The sequence below is a fragment of the Dama dama genome, chromosome 29 (assembly GCF_033118175.1).
Source record: "Dama dama isolate Ldn47 chromosome 29, ASM3311817v1, whole genome shotgun sequence".
Taxonomy (NCBI): domain Eukaryota; kingdom Metazoa; phylum Chordata; class Mammalia; order Artiodactyla; family Cervidae; genus Dama; species Dama dama.
In genome coordinates this window covers 32,679,864-32,707,251 of record NC_083709.1, presented here as the reverse complement: position 1 = coordinate 32,707,251, position 27,388 = coordinate 32,679,864, and the positions used below count along the sequence as shown (strand labels likewise).

Here is a 27,388-nt window from a genome sequence, read left to right as displayed (position 1 = left end):
ATATTTTGAGTGGAATCTCATGCATTTCCTAACCTGGGGGCTGGTGTCTTACTTCCCCAGCTTTTGACTTACATATAAGATCCCACCCTAGTCTTTGATTAGAGATGCCTACATATAAGATCCCACCCTAGTCTTTGATTAGAGATGCCTAACTTATCCCTAAACTTAAATTCTTTTCCATCCTTTACCTCCCTTGACTGTCCCACATTGTATCAAGGGAGGGAGGAAACACAGTTTTAGAATACATACCTACTGTGTTAACATCCTCTTGGCTTTCAGACTCACTTCATTTTGCTCTTTATATCACCTTGTGAGGCGGGTGTCTTCAGACTTAATCAATGAGGAAGCAGGCTCCACGTAGTAAGTGGTTAACCTAATTTTTTCAAAACCTAGTGGTGGAGTCAGGTTTTGCATCCAGTCTGTTTTTCCCGCTTCCCAACTCCTAACTCCATGCATTTTTCTCTCTGTGTCATGGTACCCTTGATGGAGACAGAGGTATGTAAGACTAAGTATAATCAAACTAAAGATGTTTTCTCATCTTCACTATGCATTGTTTTAGGGTTTGCAAAAGAATATATGACATTGCTTCACAGTGCCCCATTTATCTTATTCATTGGAAATTTTCAAAGTGGTTCTTCTAACAGTGTGGTGATGATGTTGTTTTTGTGATTGTGTCTGTTCAGGTCTGGAATATAGAGGTGTTCTCCAGCTTGGGCTACAGTGAGTTAGTTAACAGCAGGGAGATTTACTATCTTCCTGTAAAACTCCTTGGCTCATTTGATCTTCAACTTTCTTTAGTACTAAGAGTGCAAGTTAAAATAACTCTATTCCATTTTACATGAATTTGATAATTTGGTTTTCATGAAAAATAAATGAGTTTGGCCAGTTTGCAGCAATCAAGAAAAATGTTTCCATTTAACTCGTCATCAGTCTACATAATTCTTTTTGAGAGTGAGAGTTCTTATTTTGGTATAAAATTTCCCAGGAGTCTAAAATAGGAAGATAATAATGGTTGTATTTCTCTTTGAAGATGAAGGAAGATTTTTAAATGGTCTAAAGTTAATTGAATCTAGTTAAATTATATTGACCCCTTTGCAATATTACTCTTTCCATAGGGCACTGGTAAAATGGTTAACAAAGTCATCTTTTATCATTTCTAAAATTTTCCTAATTTAGTGCTGTTCATTTAATGACATCTGTTAATGGTAGATTTCTATGCTTGTAATGATGTGGGTTTTAGAAAGTCATATCTTCTGTTGCTAAAGAATATATAAGTATTTGAATAAAAGTTTTCATAATTTTGGAACTTTATTCAAATTACAAAAAGACATATTCTTGTGAAAAAATTAGAAAATAGGAATAAGCAAAATTAAAAAGCACCCGTAATTTGTATTTTCCAAGTTTTGCTATGTACATATGTAACCAAGCTACCTGGATTTGAATTTCAGCTTATTGTATACCTTGGGAAAGTTAATCTGTCTTTTTGTGCTTCAGTTTCTTCTTCTGTACAATGAGTGCCTATTTCATAGAATTATTTTGCGGATTAAATGAGGTGAAGTGCTGAGAATATTGCCTGGTCCCTAGTGAGAGCCACACACATGGCTTTTTTTTTTAAAGCTTATTCAGAAAATTTCAAACATATATAAACATAGAATAGTATTATGAATTCTAATGTACCCATCTAGTATCAGCATTTAGCTATTCTTGTTTTACTTATGATTTCCTCTTTTTTTTTCCCCTGAAGGGACATTGGTGTACTTCAGTTTGTGCCAAATTAATATTTTCTAAGAAGTAAATTATTTTAGAAGACCAGTGTGCAAAATTTGAGTAATTTTATTAGAGGAAGAATACAAATCAAATATGTATAAAATACATTCTTTGGTGTTTGACTAAATTTTAGTTAACTGGTATTTGAAGTAATGTGATGAATTTGGAGATGTTACCTATGAAGATTAGACATTTATTGGTCAGCAAGGTGTTTAAAATGAGCATCAATTTTATAATAAATATCCAGTAAAATTATTTTGTATCAACATAAAATATTTACTTAAAAACATAATGAGCAATTTGAGTAATTATTCTTTTGATGAAGCAAAATTATTTAAAAATTGTAATATTAGAGAAAATAATCATCGTAAGGGATGTAATTTGAAGACTTCTTTGAAGACTTAGATTGGATACTGTAAAAAATTCTAGATTTAAATCAGTCTTTAAATTTTAAAAATTATTAATACTGTTTTTTAATCTATGTTTCATTATGTATTTGTGATATATATACACATAAAAGACATTTTAGAAAAAATAATCCAAGAGTAATTGAAGAAAATGTAACAAATCAGACATTATTCAAGTTGGTGGTTTTGTTTCCTACTTTCATGCTTGGTTCTCCTGGACAGTAATCAGTTCTAACTTGGAATTTCCTGCCTTTGATCTTATTTTAGACTCTCATTTCAAAATCTATGAGTAAGTAACATGTGATGGGACTGAGAAGAAACTAAATTGTAAAGGCAGGAATGTGATTGCAATTTGATGCATTTTAGTAAATTGCACCCGGTGAGATCATCAGAACCCATAGTCACCTAACTTTGCTCAGCACTTGAATTACAGATCTTAGGATTCCTGGGACTTGATGCAGGAATGTGGAGTGTGCTGGCTGTACCTCATGTTACCGATGGTCCAGGGAAACACTGGGTTGGAAGTCACGAAACTTTTCTTCTTACATGAACTGCTAGGATGAGTACCTTTTTACTGAGTTGTTCTAACATTGTTTCTCTAATGACAGAAGGCAGATGCTCCCAGGTCCACTATAGTAGGGGTCCCCAACCCCTGGGCCACGGGCCAGTACCAGTCCGTGGTCTGTTAGGAACTGGGCATGCAGCAGGAGTTGAGTGATGGTTTAGCAAGCAAAGCTTCATCTGTGTTTACAGCTGCTCCCCGTTGCTCACACTACCGCCTATGCTCTGCCCCCTGTCAGATCAGTGGTGGCATTAAATTTTCATAGGAGCACAAAGCTTACTGTGAACTGTGCATGTGAGGGATCTAGGTTGCTTGCTCCTTATGAGAATCATCCCCAAACCATCCTCTCCCCTATACCTCACCATCTGTGGAAAAATTGTCTTCTCAGGGGCCTAAAAGGTTGGGGACCACTGCACCATATTATTAAGGAAGTACTAGCAGCTACTGCAAAAAAAAGATCCCCAAATGCAACAGTTCAAACAAAGTAAAAACTTTATTTTTCTCTCATGTAATGATTGGAATTCCAGGTTTGCAATTAACTCCAAGCTATCATTTATGGTTCTTTCCATCTTGTTTCTCCAACTGTGTGCTCGAGGCATTGTCTTTATGCACATGACAATCTGAGTTGTTGCCATCACCCGGTTTCCATCGGGAAGAGAGTGGAGGAGGCAGGTTGCAGTTTGGAATTAGCACATCATGTCTGCTCACACTCCACCAGGGAGAACTTGACCACACACAGTCCTATGTAGCTGTACTTGAAGCTATGGAAGGTAATGTAGCTGGTTCAGCTACAGTTTTATTAATACAGAAGAAATAGCACAGATAATGAAGGATAGTTGTTAGCATCTCTGCCACATCCCTGCCATTCCTTCTTTCTCTGATTGACCAAGTGGTTCTTTCATACCAGTTGGTTGACATCTGCCTTGGTTTGGTTTTAAAATTAGTGGTGAAAATAAAAGTATTTCCCACTTTCAGCTTAATTCAATAATGACTTAGTGAATATAATGATTAAAAAAGCACTACTTTCTTATGCTTGCTCTTTTAAAAAAATTTTATTTATTTCCAGTTGAGAGATAGTTACAATATTGTGTTGATTTCTGCCATACATCTACATGGATCAGCCATAGGTATACATCTGTCCCCTCCCTCTTGAGCCTTCCTCCCACCTCCACCCCATCCCAGCCCTCCAGGTTGTCACAGAGCTCTGTGACACTTGCTCTTTAGTATTAAAAATTTTGCAATTTCCCTATGACATTTCCATTTTTATGAATCATATCATTAGGAGGGCTTCAGTTGTCCGGTTAATTTGAGAGTGCAGGAGCTGACTGGATTTTGAAGCTTTGGAAGCAAGAGCTGTGGTTAAACTTGAGTTTCTAGCAGGTTACAGGATGTAATAATGAGTGATGACACAGATTCCAGCTGCTGGATCCTGGAGATAACGTGGGACCCTTAGGGATTGAGAAGAGGTAGGTGAGAAGCAAAGCATGCAGGAGAACAAGGAAGATATAAACATTGGACAGTAAAGCAAAGTGGATGGTTTAATTTTTTTTTTCTTCTTTAAGGGGCAGAATGAAGCAATTAGAAGAGTCTGGAATATGTCCCTGAGTCATAATCTTGATAAACTTACATGATCAAGTCAGATTTATTGATGGTGCCCATCACCTTTCCATAAGCCATTTAAAAAGTAATACATTGTCAAAATATGTGTTTAAAATCCTCAGGTTGTTGGTTCTGTAGCTTAAAGTGTGAAAGGAAGAACCTAAGTAAATGGATAACTAATAGTTGGAATAGCTTGATAAAGAAAAAAAGGCCTAGATTTTGTATCTCTGAAATAGGATCCCATTAATGTGAATGCAATTTGCTTTATCTCAATCTGATGATGACTTTGTTTCTATAGACCAGTTTCCAGAATGTACTGTCTGTAGCCCTGACTACCACCTTCGTTGCTACTCTGAATCTTTCCTATATAGAAATTTGGTAGTCAAAGAGTGTTCAAAGTCATGGATTTCCCTGGTGATTCAGTGATTAAGACTCCTTGCTTCTACTTTAGGGGACATGTGTTCATTGCTGGTTAGGAAACTAAGATCCCACATGCAACACGGCATGGTCAAAAAAAAAAAAAAAAAGTTCAAGTCTTTATCTGTTACCATTGAATAGTGCCCCCTGCAAACTACCTTGCATAGTCCTTCTGCTGGGCTCCCATAGCTATGGTGAATGTGAATACAGTTGACCCTTGAACAACACGGGTCCACTTGTAAACAGATTTTTTTCAATAATGCGTTACTGCAGTACTACAGGACCCAAGGTAGGTTGAATTGGTGGATGAGGAATCACTGCTTGGAAGGACAGATTATAATGTTGTATGTAGATTTTCAGTTGTGCAGGGGTTGGCATCCCTAACCAACCCCTGCATTGTTCAAGGGTTGACTATAGATACATTTTTCTCTTGTTTTTCAGACTGTACCTTTTATTTTAAGTTTGACACTAAATACTTTTGTGTGGTGTATGGTTTTGTGTTTTGTATCCTAGAGAAACTATTGAGAAAGTTGAAAATCTTAAGGTGTTTTATCTATCTGCTGCTTCTTTATTACTACTAGAGGGCAACTGATTTATTGTTTTGAAAGTGTTCTTACATGGCTAAAATACTCTGGCAGATAATTCAATAATTGCTTAAGTCAAACAAATGCTTTGATTCACCTGGAACTTAAAGCCCTCATTGAAAATTCTCTTTCTGATTTAGATTCAGGCAGACAAAAAAGCACAATGACAGGTTGGAGATAAATCTTTTCAAATCAAACATTCTTTTTTGTCACACATGGTTTATGGATCAAAATGTAACTATTTCCCTCTGAGTAAAGAATGTCATGGTAAGAAGTAATATATAATTGTTTTCTTTAATGTATAAAATGCCCAAGGGACATTGAGATTAAAAATAAAGTAGGACACAGGCTACACTGCCAGTGCTAAAGCAAACATTTGTACTCTTTCTTGAAATTCCCTAAGAGAATATGATGTTTTGATACTTTGAAAGGCCAAGTGGTTGTGATTAACCTTGAAATAAAAGTCTCTAGCAGATGAAAGACACTTGCAATTTGTAGCCCAAGGATAGCAAATCAAGGATGGTATCAAATCATATTGCAGCTTGGGTAGTGGCTTTGAAACTGCCTTCTGGCCATTTGTTAGGAAAGATAAAGTTACTGTAGATTTAAAAAACAAGTGTTCTCTAAAGCATTGCACCAAAAATTAGGACCGTCTTTTTGTAAGTTTAGGTATTCATCATCGATACTTAGACAATTTTGATAAAAGCAGTACTCTTTTTACTCCATTGGCCCACCTCCTCCTGGAGACAAAGTCCCCTTTCTGGATGGTTCAGCTTCTTCGTTGCCATGATGTTATTAGTCTAACCAGCTGTTGGTCTGGTCCCTAGAGCATTTTGGAATTCTATCATTCAGGTCTGGATCAGAGAGTATAATCCCACATTTCCTTCAGTTTAGCTCTGTCACTCTTGACATTTGGGTAAGTATATTCTGTGATAAGCTAATAACCCTCTGCTTCTCTCAATATTCTCAAGTTGGCTTTCTTGAGTTAGATTAGATCATCAGAAAGCTCTGTTGAGCTTTGACTCCATTAGCTGAGGGTTTTTTTTTTTTTCTTCCTGAGTTACATATTATGATACAACTTTGACTTTAGTTTGTGGTTTGAAAAAGAGGTAACAAAATTCTGTTTTGCTTATGTTATTGAAATTATTGTTTATTATATCACCCTGTATCCCGTGGTGGTGGTGGTGGTGGTTTAGTCTCTAAGTCATGTCCGAATATTGTGACCCCACGGACCGCCACCTGCCAGGCTCCTCTCTCCATGGGATTCTCTGGACAAGAATGCTGGAATGGGTTGCTATTTCCTTCTCCAGGGGATCTTCCTGACCCAGGGATCGAACCCAGGTCTCCTGCACTGCAGGCAGATATCTTCTTTACCAACTGAGCTACAAGGAAAGCCCCAATAGAAAGCCTAATGTGAGAAATTTCTTTCAGAGTTTAGGGGCATGAAAATTGTTTTCTATGATAGAACTTTTCCATTTTTAGATAATAAGACATGTTCAATTTATCTTATTTATGTATTATCTGTGCTTGGATGCCCAGGGGCAAATTTGCATGTCAGTTTAGCAATTTTTATCAATAAATTTTACAAATTAATTAAGTAGTATGTAAATCAGGGGTCAGTAACTACAGCCCACCTGACTCCTGTTTTTGTAAATAAAGTTTTATTGGAACACAGCCCTGGTCATTTGTTTATGTTTTGTCTTTAGCTGCTTTTCCTGCTACAGTGGCAAATCTGAGTATTTGCAATTTGCCTTTACAGAAGAATATTAACAATCATAATGTAATTAATCACATGATAGTATGGGTCAGGCCAAATGCAGTAGCACTGAAGAAATATAAAGCAAGGTGAATGCTCTTAAGATGTGGCTCCTTGAGAAAGGTTAAACAGAGAAGATGCGGTATGAAAGGAATTTCACCTATAATTGTAGGAACATATCAGTTCAGTTCAGTTCAGTTGCTCAGTTGTGTCCGACTCTTTGTGACCTGGTGGACTGCAGCATGCCAGGCCTCCCTGTCCATTATCAACTCCTGGAGTTTACTCAAACTCATGTCCATTGAGTCGGTGATGCCATCTCATCCTCTGTCATCCCCTTCTTACGCCTTCAATCTTTCCCAGCATCAGGATCTTTTCAAATAAGTCAGGTCTTCACAGCAGGTGGCCAAAGTATTGGAGTTTCAGCTTCAACATCAGTCCTTCCAAGGAACACTCAGGACTGATCTCCTTTAGGATGGACTGTTTGGATCTCCTTGCAGTCCAAGGGACTCTCAAGAGTCTTCTCCAATACCACAGTTCAAAATCATCAATTCTTCGGCTCTCAGCTTTCTTTGTAGTCCAACTCTCACATCCATACATGACTACTGAAAAAAACCAAGCTTTGACTAGACGGACCTTTGTTGGCAAAGTAATGTCTCTGGTTTTTAATATGCTGTCTAGGTTTGTCATAACTTTTCTTCCAAGGAGCAAGCGTCTTTTAATTTAATGACTGCAGTCACCATCTACAGTGATCATATAGAGGAGGACATTTTATGTGGGAGTGAACAGCATAAATAAAACCCCTTATGGACTTCCCTGTTCCCTGGCAGTCCAGTGGTTACGACTTTGTGCTTTCACTGCAGAGGGCATGGGTTCCATCACTGATTGGGGAACTAAGATTGCACATGAGGGGTGGTGGGGGTGGTGGGGTAGGCGGGAATCCCTTAGGAATGAACTGATTTTTGAGCACATGGGTCTATTCTGACAGTGGCTTTATGCAGCTTAAAATTAGACAACTTCCCTCATAGCTCAGTTAGTAAAGAATCTGCCTGCAATGCAGGAGACCCGAGTTTGATTCCTGGGTCAGGAAGATCCTCTGGAGAAGAAAATGGCAACCCACTCCAGTATTCTCGCCTGGAGAATCCCATGGACAAAGGAGCCTGGCAGGCTACAGTCCATGGGCTCTCAAGAGTCAAACACAACTTAGTGACTAAACCAAGAGAATTAGACAACAGTGAAAATGAAGTTGAATGTGTGAGATTGTTGTTGGAGACAACTTAAAAGCTGGAAATAAGTATTTGTATTTAATCTGCCAGGCTATTAAAAACCTGCTATGTATTCTTTACAGGGAATTGATATGATGGAAATAGCATTTTAGGACAGTTAGTCTGACAGCAGCATATGGGGTAGAGAACCCCAAGTTTAACCAGTTACTGAAGGAAGTCTCACGTGAGCACTGAAGATGATGAGTAGAGAAATGGAGAGAGAAACGGAGATGCTGGAAGGAATGAAGCTGACTTTGTGACTGACTGGCCTTTGAGAATGTTGGTGAAGAAAATTGTGAGAGGAGGACTGGGAAAAGATGCACTGAAATGGGAACAATTTTTATGAGAAAATATGTGTTTTGTTTTTAGCATCTCCAGCCTAGTGCTTTAGAGCCTTGTGTGAGAGAGTAAGGAAGTGTTTGGAGATAAGGACTAGATGAAGACTCCGGGAGAGTTTTCATGAAAGAAGAACAAGACAAGAGGTTTGGGAGCACCTTCAGGAAGGAAGATGGTGCACAAGAAGCAGAGTGGAGAGAGGAATAGGAGGAACCAGTAGAGCAGAGTTTACCAAGGTGTATCCCAGGGAGGGTCGGTTGTATAGACTATTAACAGCTGGTTTCAGAAAAAAAGGGGCCATGACCAGATAAGTTTGGTAAACTCTGGATTAAGCAAAGTTTATCAAATTTGTTGTCTTAGAACCTCTCAGATTCTTCAGTAGTACACACCATTATTTGTATCACCAACTAATATCTGTCTCTTCAATTATAGATTCATGTATCTAACTTTCTCCCTGACGTCTCCACTTGGATATCCATCAGGCATCTAAAACCTACATGTGCAAAATAGAATTCCTAGTCTTCCATCAAAGAACTCATTTCCCTATCTCAGTTGTTGGCAATTCTATCTTTTCCTTTTAGTAAAAAATGCCATGGTAATTAATATATTCATGGTTCTGTGTTTCATGTGTAAAATGCCCAAAGGGATTGAAATTAAGAATGACGCTGCTCAGATCAGAAACATTGGAGTCATCGTTGACCCTTTCCTTCTCCTATAGTCTCATCCAGCCCGTTAGTAACCACATTGACTCTACCTTTGAAGATACCCAGAGTCTGACCACATCTCACCTCAAGTGATTCTATTAAAATCTTACCACTCTTTTTTTCCTGTAGTGGTTAACCATTTCACTCTGGATAAATACATCAGTCCTTCCAGTGGCCTACAAGGCCCTCTATGGTCTAGCTTCTCATTGACTCTCATTTGCCATTTCCTTCCTCCTTTGCTCTGTTCCTACCTCATCCTTTTGCTCTTTCTGGGATATATCTTAAGCAGATCGTTAGCTTAGAGCTTTTGAAGTCACTGTTTCCTGTGCCTGTGATACTGTTTCCCTAGATTATCTGTGTGGCTAACTCCCAAATGGCACCCTCTAAGGTGACCACCATATTTAAATAGAAAGTGTATCCATCCCCCATTTCTCATCTCCTCCCCTTTCTTCTATTCACTTTACTTAAAAAAATTTTTTTCTTCTTGTTTTATTGAGATACAGCTGACATTGCTAAACGTTGCTAAACTCTAAGGTGTAATGATTTGACATATACATCATCAAATGATTACCACAATAAGCTTAGTGAACATCCACTATTTCATATTGATACAAAATGAAAGAAGTAGAAAAGAAATATTTTTTCCTTTTGATGAGAACTCTTAAGATTTACTCCCTTAACAACTTTTATTTGTAACATTCAGCACTGTGTTGCACATTACATCTCTGGTACCTATTTATCTTATAACTAGAAGTTTGTGTGTTTTGACTGCCTTCATTCACTTCTGCCTCCTCCTCGCCCCTGTCTCTGGTTCCAGCTGCAAAATAAACGAGTCACAGGTATGAATTGTATAGCGTGGGGAATATGTCAATAATTATGTAATAACTTTGTATTAGTGATGGTAAATAGACTTACCATAGCGATCATTTTGAAATGCTTAGAAATATTGAATCATTATGTGTGTAACAGGAACTAACATAGTGTTATAGGTCAGTTGTGCTTCAAAAACAAACTCATAGAAAAAGAGATCAGATTTATGTTTTCCCATCATATCACCTGCTAACATATTTCATGTTTTATTTGGCTTTTTATTTATTTTTTGAATTTTCAAAATGGCAATATATGTCCCTACAAAATTCTTTTTTCCTCTCGAAGAGGTCTCTATCTTGGCTTTCCCCAAGACACACTTTGGGAAATTCTGTTATGATGTCTTATGGAACAACAGAGAAGAACATTTCAAGAAAGGTGAGATTAATACAACTGGGAAGTTGAAATTTTGAGCTGCCTAAAAGCTAATGAGTGGATTAGATAAGGGACATGGTTTGCAGTCTTAGAACATGTTGTTTCAGTGCTGTGAAGTGGCCAATTCAAGGGAGTTAAGTTGGACCCATATGTTGAGGAAGAACGATAGCATAAATTATTCAGGGAGTTTGGGTTTAGAAGAAAAAGAAGACAGTAGTGAGAAAGAGCTGCAGGTTCAACACAAAATGTCTTCATTTTTAAAATCAGGAGAGCTTGGTTTTGTTGCCCGTTATTTTTATAAGGTAACTTAGAGTACAGTACTAATGGAAACATTTTTTTAAAGTTACACTGTAATAAATGGGTGGCCTAAAGCATCCTGTTTTTTAGAGTGGGGTGTAATTCAGTGGGTTCAGTGCTGTGTGGATCAAGTGAGATCCTTGGGAAATCCCCTTATCAGTTCTGTGCCTCCGCTTCTTTGCCCTCCTCTATGATTTTGTTGTGGTTGTTGTACTTGAGAACCCAACAGGCATGAGAGGCATGATGTAAATATTAAAAGTTGGTGCTGATTGCCTGCTATTCCTCTTTCAGAAGACAAAGGACCTGTTTGGTTGTGTGAATTTCTAGGTCATGTCTATACTTCCTGAAAAAAACTCACCAGTGCTTCACACTTGTCACAAACGGGTAGATTCATGCTTCAGTGGAAGCTTGTACCAAAGTGAGGCACAGCTTAAACAATTTTGTGAAAGTTTGGTTCTTTCTTCCTCAGAAGTTTTTATCCACAGAAGGATGAATTTCTATTTCAAATATGTGGTTGAACTTTTAAAATTTGGCTATTTAGACATGAACTTGTGGATTTTTGTTTGTTTGTTTCTGTGGAGTGAATTCATCTGTTTTGGGATTTGCTCTCATGGGAAAACTAAGAACTGTTGGGCATTTTTAGTTTACTATGCCATCAGTCATGGCATTTGAGGGCTGAAGTGGTTAACAGTGAAGGGTATGCCAAGGGATTGTTCTCCAGGGCCCTGTGCTTTATTGCCGTTGTTGTCTTTGTACAGAATTACTTTCATGTTATTTGACAAATAGTTGGTTTGAACTCCTTTTCCAGAGTAACAGATATTCGTTTGTTTTGGTTACAGAATCTGCTTATATGTAAGAGAAGTAAAAATGTCGGATGACATCAGGAAAAGGTTTGAATTTCCAAATTCTCTTATCCAGTCACAGGTAATTTTATTTGTTTATTTATCTATTTATTTATGCTTCATGGTAACAAATTAACATTTTTGGTGAATTGTTAATTGAAATTTATATTTTTAACATTAAATATTTTTATTCATCTATGTTCAGAAGTATATATATATATATATTTTTAGGAGTATATATTAATAAATAACTTTTATATCAGTCAATTTGAAAATTTATATTGGACATAGGAAAGTAAATAGTGAAACTGACCAATCTGTGCTTTTATTTATGTCATACTTTTCTTAGAGATTAAAAAACTTTGATTAACCTCTGAATATATATTTTTTGGTCTGTAGTTAATTATTGGGAACAGAAATAAATGGTTATACATCTTCAGAATTTCAGAGATTCCTGTTTAAAAAGGTATATTCTACTCTTAGTACAACTATTAAGAATAATAGATTTTTATAATAATGATATTAAATCAGTAAAATATCCTGGATTGAAAAATTAGATCTATATGCTAACTCAGGTAGAAGATTGTGATAATTAGTTTTAGAAGAGCTTTTCGGTTATTAGGGGTAAAACAGAATTGGTTTTCTGGTTAACCTTCAGCTAACTAGAAGCATTTTGGTTAATCAAGGTACCATAATAGCTACTGTCTTTTCTCATGAGAGTAAAGCAAAGGGACCAGCAGAAGCCTGCCTGAAGACTTACCAACCTGCAGCGTCTTGGATACTCTCAGCAGTTACCTTCGGAGATGCCTGCTTTGGGAATTGACTTAGCTGGGTAGTGGGGAACCCTTCCATGAGGAGTAGAACACTCCTTATGCAAGATTCCCTTCTACCTGACTGGGTTGGAGTCATATCCTGTGCAGCACAGGTGCTTGCCATGAAGAAGAAGATGAAAGCTTGGAGGATGCTGTCCACAGTTTCTATTTTTCTGTGCCTGGAGTCCCTTCTTTAGCAAATATAAATCAAGAAATGCCTATATTTGTTGCTGTTAAATTAAGAGAAAAGTGTATATGTATTGTTTAGTGTGCAGTATCCATTTAAGCTACTTTTTGTTATGGAAAACTTACGTAGCAGCATAGGCTGATTTATACTTGAATTTTGTATTTGAAAATCAATTCAGGCTATAGTCTGTCATTTGTTAGAGGGATAAATTGGAAGGTAAATTAGAGAAATTGAATTTTGTGGGCAGTGGGGGACATTTATCATTAAGCTTATTTTCTGTTAGTCCTTTTTCTAAATATGAATGGTAACTTTTTTGGCCATGTTGTGTTTCATATTGGTTTTATTAGATTCTTGCAATTGTTCCCTGTCCTCTATGAATACTTCTTATTGTTCTTTTGTAACCACCGCTCAGTGTTAGCACCATATTTCATTGATTCACACATTTTTTTTCACATTTTAACATCTGCATTTAGTAATTGATGGCAGCAGTCATTATACAGTTGATATTGCCTGCACATTTATGCATTTGGCCATGATTTTCTAAAAGTCTGAAAGAGCTCTTTCATTAACATAAAATCATAAATTTAAATTATAAGCAGCATTGTATTAATTGGCAGCCTTTTTTCTCTCAGTGGTTTGTAAAATAATGGTGCATCTTGCATTTAATGGCCATTTACATTCAATGAAATATGGTTATTTTGTAAACAGGAACTGAAGCTGTTCATTGGTCCTCAATTTTTGTTACTATCTCTTTAACAAGGAGGTAAGAGTTCATTGATCTAAACTTAAATTTCATGTAAATGAGTGACTTGTAAAGACCATTGATCATTGAGGTCTGAATTCAATGCTAGTGTGGGAAATGCAAAAAGAAATGAAGGAGCAGGTGCTGTGCTTTTGTTTGAGCTTTTCTGGAGACTTTGCAAGACTGATGGGTGTTTATACATCCATATCAGACATTGGTCGCATGGGCAGACTGAATAGTTCTTGCCATAGCAAAGTTTTTCCCAACCCATGCCTAGAATAGCTGTCGTTGTTGCTAGTCTGTGGTTCTAAGACGGCAATGCTGGGTGGTGCTGACGATCTAGGAGAATGGAGTTGAGATGATAGGAAGTAACAACATTTATATATTTATGGAATCAATCAGCACTCCTATGAGAATCTTAGTTTTAATTCTGGTTTTTTGACCAAAGAAGATATGGAAAATTTTTAGAGATTTATGAGACTGAAAGCTTATTAAGAAGCTGAAACCTATGAGAAACCAACAGGGATATTACATCCTAGATCCTAGAGGAGGGAGAATGTTTGAGGTGGGGGAGGACCTGTTGGTTCAAATCTGTGTGGGCCATAGTCATGAAGATGGTGATGAGTTTTCTCTATCTTCATTAAGGGCATGATGAATCATGATGTGTTTCACTTAGTTGCAAAGATGATTTTAAAAGCTGTGGAGTTTACTCATTTGTCTCATGGTTTAATGGATTAAGCAATCTCAAATTATCTTGTAATACTGAGTGACAACAATTTAAACTGAAAATTAAGCAATTTTCTCAACATCTGTGAACTGTAGTTTGCTTACTGGGATAAAATGTAGGATAAAAATGCTTACCTTGAGGATTGTTATGAAGATGAGAGATTCCACTTGTGGAGTGCCAAATATAGTGCCTTCTTCAGAGCACATACCCTCTGAATGGGAGTGTTATTACTGATTGACTGGTATACTCATATCCATTAGTACTGCTGTTAGTTACCTTCAAATTCACTATTGAGAGAGAACTTCTGAGGAAATGTATTCATTAATCTTTTTTGTTTTAGGCTGTGGGTCATCTTATTGCTGCAGTTCTAAAGGAAAACAGCTTTTCAGAAAAGATCCACCAGTGCACAAACCAGGTCTGTCTTTAACTTTGTGCTTAGTTCTATTCAGATATTGCTGGTAACTGGACCACCTTTGCACTTTTTTTGTTTTCCTCACAGTTCAGGTCACTGTAGAAGTGGTTTTATCTATTTTTGTTTCTTTGTTTGTCATGATTTACTTTTAAACTTTAAAAAGTGTTGCAACAGACCCCAGGAACTAGATAGGGAAGGGGTGAAGGGGAGTATTCTTATGACTATTAATGAAAAATAACATGGGTGGAATGAGGGTGGGCAGCCTTTAGAAGGCCGAGAGAGTTACTGCTGAGGGAATCTGCTTAATGGAGAAAGTGAACACAATGGCTCTGTTTGGGTGTAGATTTCTCAGGCTTTATGTAGCCCAAAACACGAGTTCTAAGTTAGAAAGGTCATGCCTTGACAGGTAGAACTGGGGGAAAAAATTCTGTATCATTCATAGGGTTGGTGAATGCCAGTGCTGACATATTTACTGACCTATTTACCACTTGGGTTTTGGTTGACCAGTGCTATGTAGCTTGACATGCTGACTGGAAACTCTGCTTAAGTTGGGCCTCTAAGGTAAACTCTATGGAGAATATAGGTGATGGAAATAAGATTTTTTTCATAACAAATAAATTGATTTCCTTTCTCTCATTTTCCTTTATATTAGCTACTCCAAGTTGCATTTCTTTATCGCTTCTGCTGACACATTGAAGTCAATGTAGAGGCATACTTCACTAATTGGCATTTATCTGGTGTTTGTATGTAGTCATATAAATTAGGTTTTCTGAGAACTCTGATCTTAATCCTGCCTATAATCACATTATGTACTCTGAGAAGATCTAGTGGTTTTACTTAAACTGCCAGAATTTATTGAATGTCAAATCCCTGTAACTAAATGTTTCCTCTTCTGCTAATAAATGAGTGCTTCCTTCCATGAAGGTGCAATGTTACCTGAGGCAACAGTCTTTTACTCATTTTTTTTGTTATTCTGGCTTAGGAATGGAGTAATGACATTTAGAACCCTTTGGTATGGTCCACACAGGTGAATAAAATTTCCTTCAGAATAAAAGAAATGGAATATAAGTATTTCTTCCCTTCAGTGACTGTTAATTATCTTGTTCTGTATTGTTAGTTAGTGGGATCCTAAGATTAAAGTCTCTCAGAGTCAGCTACCATGGGAAAGTGGGCACAATTTATGTTGATTTTCATTGGTTTAGTTATTCCATGGGAGCTGGGGATTGTAATTGTTTCTTCTCTCCAGATTTTATGTTTCCCTAGTAAATTATGTCAGAAGGAAGGAAAAATAGCTTCATTGTGTTCTTTAAAAAAAAATAAATAAATAAATAACCCAAACCCCATGTAAAATCTAAATGGATTTAGCCCAGAATACATTCAGATGGAGGTTCATCATTAGTAGTGAACTTTTTTTTTTTTTTTTTTTTGAGGAGAATCATAAGTTCCTGAGCATGTTATGAGAGCTAGAACCTCTGCTTTAGTAGGAATTTTCAAAATGAAGAACTATTTACTTTTGTGTCTTTCTGATGCTTTCCTGTCAAAGATGACAGGTTCACAGTGTGAAGGGAGAAGTCAAAGTCTCTTCCTTGGGTAAAAAAGTTTTTCTAGGCTTTTTTTGGTAGTCCTGGAACCAGCAGCTTGCTTGTAGCCTGAGTTACTTCTGTCTCCTTCCTCTGGGTCCACATTCAGCTTCAGTCACTTGGAGCAGGGACCCTGTAAGGGACAGTGGAGGGGCATCAATCAGGTGCTCTTTCCTCCATGTTTGACCAGTTGACTATTTAGAGGTTGGTGGGAGGAGAGCAGGAACATTTTCTGAAAATGTTCAGGGCTTAAAGCATAGGTATGATTTGAAGTCCAACTTAGACTAATTGATATGCTGGTATGGTTGGTGTCTGGTTAAATGGCTTGGTTAGAACATAGTGCTAGAACCAAGCCATAGTTTTGATCTCCTAGTAGCTGTATTGCTTAGATTCAGAACCTCTGCAGCCAGCCTTAGTTTGCTGCAGACACCAGAGGAGAGAGAGTTACTATATCAGAATACATCCACTGCCTCTCTTGGAAAACCAGCTTCAGTGTATCCTACACGTGGTGTGGCACAGCATTATTTTTGTAGAGGAAAGCCAGCCTACAGTGAACGAATTACACTTTGATGAATGGCTGGGTCTGTGTATGCATTTGCTAGTCATCAGACGTGTGTTTTAATCACTGGTTTAATTTCAGACTCCTGCCTTGAACTTGCTATGGGAGAAGTGTTGCAGCGACAATGTCGTAGTTCGAACAGCTTGCTGTGAGGGTCTGGTGGCCCTTGTCGCTCAGGATCACGCAGAGTTCAGCTATGTTCTCAATGGGATTCTCAACCTGATTCCATCAACCAGGTGCTCCTTTCCTTCATATCTGATCAGTTAACAGTTTAAATTTTTAGACAAAAATTCACTGATTTGCCATTAAGGGTCACCGTTCATCCTACTTACTAGTTATTGTTCTTTCCCTAAAAATGTCATACAGTTGATATTTCATATGTGGTGAAAACATGCTAAATTAAGCTCTGAAAATTTGGGCATTTGTGGTCATTTTGCTGTACTTAGGTTCTGGGACTCTGCTTGAAAGTGTTATTGCTCTTTTTAATGAATAGCTGTTTATAACTCACAGTTTGCAGTTTAATTTCCTGACTTATTTTAAGAAAGGAGGTTGCCAAGAAGCAATACTCATTCCACAGTGGTTAAGTTGATACCCTATTGGGTACCCTTGGTCAGCCTTTAACATCAGTGCATACATTAGAAAGTAATGGCATCAATTTCTTTAAAAGCATTTTGTGGTTTAGACATACCTTGCCCTGATTATTCGAAGTAAGTAATGTTCAGTTTTTTTAATTTGTTTGCTTTGACCATATTTATTCCATTCACTGATGCTTCTGTTTAGTTGCTGTTGTGTCCAACTCTTTGCAACCCCCTGGTGGACTGGGGGCTCCTCTTCTGTGGGATTTCCCAGGCAAGATTACTGGAGTGGGTTGCCATTCCCTTCTCCAGGGGATCTTCCTGACCTAGGGATTGAACCTGTGCCTCCAGCTTGGCGGGGAGATTCTTTGTTGATTCAGCCACCAAGGAAACCCAGAGCCGAATACTTAGTCATTGTTTCTGCCTTCAGTGGAGATGGAATATAGCTGTCACCATCAGTCTTTGGTTAGTGCCTTCCTGGACTTGAGGTCTATTGAATTAAATAACCTCTGGCCTTTTTTAATGTATATTTTATTTTTTTAATTAGAGGATGATTACTTTACAATATTGTGATGGTTTTTACCAGACATCAACATAAATCAGCATTAGGTGTACAAATGTCCCCTCCCTCTTGAACCCCACTTCTACCCTTCCCCGTCCCACCCCTCTGGATTATCACAGAGCACTGGGTTTGGGTTCCCTGTACCATACAGCAAGTTCCCACTGGCTGTCTGTTTTACATATGGTGATGTATAGGTGTCAATGCCATTCGCTCATATAATCCAACCCTCTCCTTTCCCCTTTGTGTCCAAAATGTCTGTGTCTCCTTTGCTGCCCTGCCAGTAGGATTGTCAGTACTGTTTTTCTAAATTCCACACACATGTGTTAACATATGACATTTGTGTTTCTTTCTGATTTACTTCACTCTGTGTAATAGGCTCTAGGTTCAGCCATCTCATTAACTGACTCAAATATGTTCCTTTATATAGCTGAGTAATATTCCATTGTGTATATGTACCATAACTTTCTTATCCGTTCATCTGTTGATGGACATCTCGATTGCTTCCATGTCATAGCTATTGTAAATAGTGTCGCAGTGAACATTGGGGTACGTATATCCTTTTCAGTTCTGGTTTCCTCAGGGTACATGCTCAGTAGTAGGATTCTGGGCTTTATGGTAGCTTTATTCGTAGTTTATAAAGGAATCTCCATACTGTTCTCCATAGTGGCTGTAGCAATTTGCATTCCCACCAGCAGTGCAAGAGGGTTCTCTTTTTTCCACACCGTCTCTAGCATTTATAGTTTGTAGACTTTTTGATAATGGCCATTCTGACTGGTACTGGCGTGAGATGATACCTCATTATAGTTTTTGTTTGCATTTCTCTAATAATGAGTGAATACCTTCCCAGGTGGTGCTAGTGGTAAAGAACCTGCCTGAAAATGCAGGCGACAAAGAGATGTGGGTTTGATCCCTGGTTCAGGAAGATCCCCTGGAATAGGAACTGGCAGCCCACTCCAGTATTCCTGCCTGGAAATTCCATGGACAGAGGAGCCTGATGGGTTGCAGTCCATGGAGTCTCATAGAATCAGATGCAACTGAGCAAGTGAGCATACAAATAATGAGCAATGTTGAACATCTTTTCATGTGTTTAATAGCCATCAACCTCTGGCCTTTTAACCTTTCTTCACAAATCTTATTTTGTTCCCTTAGATCATCATTTTGGAACTTTTTGGAACCTTTATTTTTCTGTGTAGTCTGCATATAGTCTTTTTAGTCTACATTTATAAGTCCAAGTCCTTTAGTATGGTATACATGCCCTTCCCAAACTAGTTCCCGCTTTCTGTTCAGCCTGTGTTTTCTGCCATGAACACTCCTGTTAGCCATACACACCTGATCCCTGTTCCGACACCTGTGCACACTGCCTCTCTGCATGTAATGTTCCTTCCCCCTCTTTTCCTGAAATCTCTTCTTCATATTTCAAAGCTCAGCTCAGATGTCAGCTCTTCTACCTAGATATTTCCCCCCTCAGCTGGGCTACTTGCTCTTTCACAATATGTTTATATTGTTAACCTCTATTTTTGTCTCTAGCACACTCTCTGATAGTTAGTAGATAACCAGATCATTCTGAATAAAGATTTGATAAAATTGATGCAAAAGTTAAATTGGTTATTTTCAGAATTACTCTGTCTATATCTCCTGTGGCTACCAATTTAGACAATATGAATACTCTAAGAAACTTAAAAAAATTTTTTTTCAGGATTCTTCAATTGTTAAAGTTCCTATATTTGTGTACAATAAAATTCAAAGCTTTCTTCTATATCTTGGCCATATTTCCAAAGACTCTTGAAAACTAATGGTAACCTTATGTTTAAAATTACTCATTGTAGCACTGCCTGTGATTGAAAATAATAGGGAACTGGTAAATTATGGCACATTGATACAGTGGAATATTATACAGCTGGAAAAATAAGGAATGATGGCCAAGATATGTTTTTTCACTAAAAAATGAAAAATAAAGAATACTATGTCTAGTAGCCTACTTTTTTATTTTTTAAAGAAAACACATGTACATATAAATTTTCAGTGACATGTGCATACAACATCTTTAGAAGGATAAATAAGACCTGGTAAGAGTTTTACCTCTGAGGAGAAAAACTGAGATACAGAGGAAAGACAGAATATTTGCCTCACATGCCTTTTTGAATTTTTAACTCTGTGAGTAAAGCTGCTCAGTCGTGTCTGAGTCTTTGCAACCCCATAGACTGTAGCCTGTCAGGCTCCTCCATCCATGGGATTTTCTAGGCAAGAGTACTAGAGTGGGTTGCCATTTCCTTCTCCAGGGGATCTTCCCGACCCAGGGATCAAACCCGGGTCTCCCACTTTGTAGGCAGATGCTTTACCATCTGAGCCACCAGGGAAGCCTATTTAACTCTGTGAACATGTTGCTAATTCAAAAGTATATTTTTTAATTAAAAAAATTAATATTACTGACAAATTTTCATGTATACAGATGGCATGCTGATCCACTATCAGCAAAACTTCTGCTTTTCAGCTTACAGCAGGGATGATGGACTTAGACTGATGTGCAAAGGATGGCCCATGCCATTTTCTAATGAGACATTGGAAACATCTTATCATTTTCTAATAAGACATTCTTGAATTAAAGGTGTAATCTAACTTGCTCTAATTATCTCTTAGAGACATTCCCCTGGCCCCTTTAAGATGCTGATAGTCTTACTTTTGGATATAAACAATACAACTACACAATGCAAGGAGGTTCTCTTGTTGTGAATTTAGGGTGAAAGCTATTTAGGGAGGAACTAATAGTACTACCCACATTTGAAAAGATGACTGAGGCAAAATCTCAGTGGCTTATTTAAGGACAACCAATAAGTTACAGAGAGACACATTAAAACTTAAGCTTTTAAAAGCCCTCTCAAAACTGATATTTTTGTGGTTATACATTAGGATTCTTCTAAAAAATATTAGATGTGAGAGTTGGACCATAAAGAAGGATAAGGCTGGAGAATTGTTGCTTTTAAACTGTGGTGCTGGAGAAGACTCTTGAGAGTCCTTGAACAGCGAGGAGATCAAACCATTCAATCCTAAAGGAAATCAACCCTGAATATTCATTGTAAGGACTAATGCTGAAGCTCTGATGCTCCAGTCCTTTGGCTACCTGATGTGAACAGCTGACTCATTGGAAAAGACTCTGATTCTGGGGAAGATTGAGGGCAAGAGGAAAAGGAGATGACAGAGGACTAGAGGGTTGGATGGCATCACCAACTCAATGGACATGAGTTTGAGCAAGCTCCAGGAGATGGTGAAGGACAGGGAAGCCTGGCATGCTGCAGTACATGGGGTTCCCAATGAGTCAGACACGACTGAGCAACTGAACAACAACAGAAAAAAAACATTTGTTCAAATGTGCACGCATGTCTGCACGTGGGCATGCACACAAAGAAAAAGACAGAAAATAAGTTTTTGGCTGTTTTAAAAGTTTTTTTTTAAGTTTCTTAGAGTATTCATATTGTCTGCTTTAGTAGCCACAGGAGATGTAGACAGAGCAGATTCTGAAGCTGACCAATTTAACTTTTGCATCAATTTGATCATGAAATGTGTTATAAAAGTGCTAGGTTTTCTTTATTCTTGCCAGTAGACATAATGATTATTTGTGAAGAATTTTCTTTCTTTGTTTTATTTCAAGTAGCACAGCTTTGTGGTTTGCAGTGATTACAAAGACTATACTCTGCATTGTTTATATCTTAAAAAAAACCGAAATGAGAATTAAATTTAAGAAATTAGGTTAAATTTAATTACAAACAGGGAACCCACACAGCCTGCTCTTCCAAATGCTCCTCAGGGAATCTTCTGAGACAGAAAACCGTCTTTATCTTTGGGATCTAAAAGCAGAAATGACTTTGTCATTTCCCTGTGGTTCTTGGCTGAGACATTTTGGATCTTCGGTTTCCAGTGTTTAAATTTCTGCTTGTCTCTGGCTTTCTCTTTTTGAAATAGAGATTTATGGCAATGTAGAGGTATCCTGGGCACAGAACCACACAAAGATTGCTCAGCTTTGATGTAGAAGAATGAGTGTAAAACTGTATTTTTTCATTTTGTCTGCCTAGCATTCTTCAGAGGGAGAGAGAGAGAGAAGGGGAAAGAGTGAGAAGGGAGGGCAGTGGGCGTGGGGGAGAGAGAGACAGAGGGAGGGAAGGAAGGAGGAAGAAGCAGTTCTATGGAATAGACATTTAAACAATGTAGCTTCTGGAGCTTTCTCAGCATTAAATGTTGAGAGCTGTAAGGGAAGATGGAGGGACAAGTCAATGTGGTTCTTCCTCTCTTAACCTACTCCTTGGCTCTTTACAGGCTTTTTTTTGTGTTTTTTTTTTTTTGTCCATGGGATTCTCCAGGCTGGAGTACTGGAGGGGGTAGCCATTCCCTTCTCCAGGGGATCTTCCTGACCCAGGGATCCAACCTGGGTCTTGCGCATTGCGGACAGATTCTTTGCCATCTGAGCCACCAGGGAATCTAGTCTGTAGAATTCCCTTGCAACATGTATGAAAAACTTACCCCTCTTCCACCCTTCTCCCCCCAACCCCTTCCCCCCATCCCTCCCTCCCCCCTCCATATCCAACCCACAATTTGAGAAGCATTGGTCTAGAGCCTGCTACATTGTATAGTCTAACTTTGAAAAGAGACTTGACATTTGCAAAGCTCTGGTTGTCTAAAATTCAGGGAGTGGCTGGGAAAGTGTCTGGCTCTGTTTGAGAGACTGTTCCCTTCAAAGGAATAGTCTGATGTCCAAGAGCGCTCTGGGGTTCAAAGCGGAGGCAACATGAAACAATTGTAAACTAGTTTTTATAGCTTCTGTAAACAAAGAAATGGACATAAGAGGTCTAAAATGTTCTTTTAATCAGCAAGGAAATTGAAAAAAAATTATTTCCTAGGGAGGGTGAAGGAAAGAAGGGGACTACAAAGGAAACACAGTAAGGAAATTATCAGCAGTTAAATGTGAATTTTGAAATTAGATAAAATTAAAATAAAGTGAATGACTTGTGGTAGCATGTACTTTTCTTGTCCTTTAAGGAACTGCTTGTTTTAAGTTTAGGTTGTTTTGGTTTTGTTAGTTTTTTTTTTTACATTGAGTTCATCCTAAGATAAAGATTCCGATAAGCAAGGGGTTTCCCTGTTTTTCTTTCCTTAGATTGCTTAACTCCGCTAACTTCTAGACAGCTTCATGCAGCCATTGTTACAGTTGCTTAGTAACAGGATTGTGAATAAAAACCATACTCTCCTATGAAGCCAGGTATTTAGTTTTCTATATTGAGGTGTCATGACAGCCTGTAATTTTAGTTCAACTGCTTCCCCGACCCCCCACCCCTTCTTTCAAAAAATATGTTTGGTAGAACTCTAGATAAACTAGCTCTAGATAAAATAGGACTTGATTTGTGTTCTCTTTTGTGCATTCAAACAGGAGAGGAACCTGTAATTTATGTATTTTGGGGAAAAATTAAGTGCTTTAAGGTGTGAGAGATGAAAGTCTATTTTCTGAGACTCCTTAAAGCTACTTTTTAGTAAATCTCAAATGAGATGTTTAAAATACCCCTAGTGGTTCCTGGCTAAAGCTGCTGGATTCAGTGAGCCTTGGATCATGGACTGATGAAGGTCCAGTTTGGTTAAAAATGATCTTGAGAACTAATTGGAGTTAAAACTTAGGGCAATTTAATGAGAAAATTCTTGTCTCTCAGGGTCTTCTCTTTTGTTGATGACCATGTTCCTTGGGACACGTAATTGCTTTGTTATCATGTAAGAAATGGTTCAATCCCTGGGTTGAGAAGATTCCCTGGAGGAGGAAATGGCAACCCACTCCAGTATACATGCCTGGGAAATCCCATGGACAGAGGAGCCTGGCCGGCTACAGTCCATGGGGTCATAAAAGAGTTGGACACGACTGAGTGTCTGAGTACTCATCAGTACTCAGGAAATGGTTAGCAACCAAGGAGACTACTGCATTCATACCTTGTATTATAGAAGCTTTTCTATATTATTTAGCTTTATTTTATTTGGCAGGAGAAGAACTAAAGAAGGATGCCTTTTTGAGGTTTCCCTAAGATTTGAGGAAGACAGTCGTGGTTAGCATGCTTATTTGCAGCCAGGGAGTCAGAGAGTTTTTTGTGACTTTGAGATGGTTTCAGGATTTATATCTACATTGGTGTCATTGCTCATTTAATTTTAACTCTTACCTGACAATGACATAATTCCTGGTTCAGGGCTACTTCCTCATCTTGTCTTTCAAGTGTTCCTTAAGGCTTTAAACTTGTTTTCAGATGCTCTCCTTGCCTTTTTCAAACCCTTTTTCTTTCTCTAAACTCACAGAATCTCTTTCAACTTGCAGCTCATAATCAGAAAAGTAATTCCAGCCACTTTTTTAGGACATTCTGCCCTATTTCTTGTTAAGTTAGCTGACCTGGTTGAAGGCTTTGTTTGCCACAAAATCTTCCATTATAAGAGTCACGTGTTTGTGTGAAGATGTTTTTAGGTGATTTTTAAAAAGTGACTACTGAAATACACGATACTTCTTTTATAATGGAAAAATGTTTCAGAAGATTTTCTAATTTTCCATTTTATAATGGAAAAATGTTTCAGGCTGTTTTCTGGTATTTAGAAGACAAATAAATATGCAGAACTTTCCCAAGCAAAATCTCAGTAACATTATATTACTTAAAATTGTTTTGAAAGAAATATCATTTTTTGTTATTTATTCAACCTTGGGTTCCCCAGAACTTTTAAAAATTTCTTACCTCTCTTCCTGGCTGTTTTTTCTCATATAATTTTATAACAAATATAGGAAATGACTGGATCATTAATCTAGTGTTTAACACTTATTTACTGGGACATACTGTACTTAAGGCTGACCACTTACCCTTTTGAGTTAAAAAGAGACTTGGCTACATTTGTACCATTTGCTCCCATGATACCCAGGGATGCTCTCTTTTGGAATGTTTGTGTAATTCTCTTCAACACAAACTTTTGTTTTTCTCATCCTGGGTCAAAAAATTAGTATGGGTACTTTCTTGTACCTTATATTTTGAATATTTTGAAAATAAAGGACCAAGCATTAATTGTAGTCTTTTCAAAAGGAGAGCGAGCGTATTGTATTTATGTATGCTTACATACATAAGTACAGTGTTTAATGCTGTATTCAAATAAACCCCAGGCAAAGGAAACCTGAGACATGGTATTCATCTATACAGTAGTAATTATGCTATATTTACCTAGGGAAGAACAATTTTTATGGGTGGTTTTGTTAGTATAGTCTGTGCAGCTTGACCAAAATTTTTCTTTCCTTTTTTTTTTTAATCTGGAATATTCAGCATCATTATTGACCTACACTCCCTTTTATGATGAGATCTGGGTTTAGTTCTTAGGCCAGTGAAAATTGAGCTTCCTTTTTAAAAAAAAATTTTTTTTAATACAGTTGTTTATATTAGTTTCATCTGTACAGCAAAATGATTCAGTTATATATATATTTTTTCTTTAATATTCTCTTTAATTATAGGTTATTACAAGATATTGACTATGCTTCCCTGTGCTATACAGTAGGTCCTTATGGGTTTTAGAAATAGTATTTTATAAATAGCAGTATGCCTGTGTTAATCCCAACTCCTCATTTATCCCTCCTGCCTCCTTTGGTAACCGTAAGTTTGCTTCATATGTCTGTGAGTCTGTTTCTGTTTTGTAAAGAAATTCATTTGTATGATTTTTTTTTAGATTGCACATATAAGCAATATCATATATTTGTCTTTCTCTGGTTCACTTCACTTTGTTTGATAATCTGTAGGCCTATCATGTTGTAGCAGGTGGCATTATTTCATTCTTTTAATGGTTGAATAATATTCCATTTATATATATGGATGACATCTTTATCCATTCATCTGTTGATTGACACTTAGGTTGCTTCCATATCTTCAGTTCAGTTCAGTTCAGTTGCTTAGTCATGTCCGACTCTTTGCGACCCCATGAGTCGCAGCACGCCAGGCCTCCCTGTCCATCACCAGTTCCCAGAGTTTACTCAAACTCATGCCCATCAAGTCGGTGATGCCATCCAGCCATCTCATCCTCTGTCGTCCCCTTCTCCTCCTGCCTCCAATCCCTCCCAGCATCAGGGTCTTTTCCAATGAGTCAACTCTTCGCATGAGGTGGCCAAAGTACTGGAGTTTCAGCTTCAGCATCAGTCCTTCCAATGAACACCCAGGACTGATCTCCTTCAGGATGGACTGGTTGGATCTCCTTGCAGTTCAAGGGACTCTCAAGAGTCTTCTCCAACACCATAGTTCAAAAGCAGCAATTTTTCGGTGCTCAGATTTCTTCACAGTTCAGCTCTTACATCCATACATGACCACTGGAAAAACCATAGCCTTGACTAGACAGACCTTTGTTGGCAAAGTAATGTCTCTGCTGTTTAATATGCTATCTAGGTTGGTCATAGCTTTCCTTCCAAGGAGTAAGAATCTTTTAATTTCATGGCTGCACTCACTATCTGCAGTGACTTTGGAGCCCCAAAAAATAAAGTCAGCCACTGTTTCCACTGTTTCCCCATCTACTTCCCATGAAGTGATGGGACCAGATGCCATGATCTTAGTTTTCTGAACGTTGAGCTTTAAGGCAACTTTTTCACTTGCCTCTTTGACTTTCATCAAGAGGCTTTTTAGTTCCTCTTTTCGCTTCCATGTCTTAGCTATTGTAAATAGTGCTGCTGTGAACACTGGGGTGCATGTATCTTTTCAAATTATGTTTTTTTCAGATAAATGCCCGAGTGATTGTTGGAACATATGGTAGCTCTATTTTTAGTTTCTTAAGGAACCTCCATACTCTTCTCCATAGTGATTGTACCAATTTACATTCCCACCAACAGTGCAGGAGGGTTCTTTTTTCAAATTGAGCTTCCTTTTTGCATTGTTTCTTGTCACTGTGCTTATAGCTCAAGCCTCAAGTTTCCTTTGCTCCCTCTTAGAGGGTTCATGAGGTTTCCCTGGTATCTTAGCTGGTAAAGAATCCACCTGTAATGCAGGAAACCCTGGTTCGATTCCTGGGTCAGGAAGATCCCCTGGAGAAGGGATAGGCTACCCACTCCAGTATTCTTGGGGTTCCCTGGTGTCTCAGATGGTAAAGAATCTGCCTGCTATGCGGGAGACCTGAGTTCGATTCCAGGGTTGGGAGGACCCCTTGGAGGAGGGCCTGGCCACCCCCTCCAGTATTCTTGCCTGGAGAATCCCCATGGATGGAGGAGCCTGGCAGACTGCAGTCCCTGGGGTGGCAAAGAATTGGACATGACTGAGTGACTAAGCACAGCAAAGCTCAGAGGGTTCATGAGTCATTTCAATTTGTTTTGGTAGCTACCCAAGGAGGGACTTGTTCCAGTCGGTCTTTACTAAAGGGCTTTTGGCAACAGGTTCTTGAGTGTGACAGGACTCTGTGGGCTACAAATTACAGAAACTTGCTTGTAATCCTTCGA

The 27,388-nt window shown here is 38.0% G+C and overlaps 1 protein-coding gene across 4 annotated transcripts in view; it reads left to right on the top strand.

Moving 5' to 3' along the window:
* The window catches only part of FOCAD (focadhesin), a 286,671-nt gene that overhangs the window by 13,477 nt on the left and 245,806 nt on the right, over nt 1-27,388 (top strand). For 2 of the 4 annotated variants that reach the window (XM_061132647.1, XM_061132650.1), the window contains exons 2-5: nt 10,550-10,639; nt 11,773-11,857; nt 14,584-14,658; nt 16,876-17,030. In XM_061132647.1, coding sequence (XP_060988630.1) covers nt 10,608-10,639; nt 11,773-11,857; nt 14,584-14,658; nt 16,876-17,030 — 347 coding nt within the window. In that variant the 5' untranslated portion in view covers nt 10,550-10,607. The remainder of the gene's footprint in view (nt 1-10,549; nt 10,640-11,772; nt 11,858-14,583; nt 14,659-16,875; nt 17,031-27,388) is intronic. The other 2 variants (XM_061132648.1, XM_061132649.1) reach the window with 1 other exon arrangement.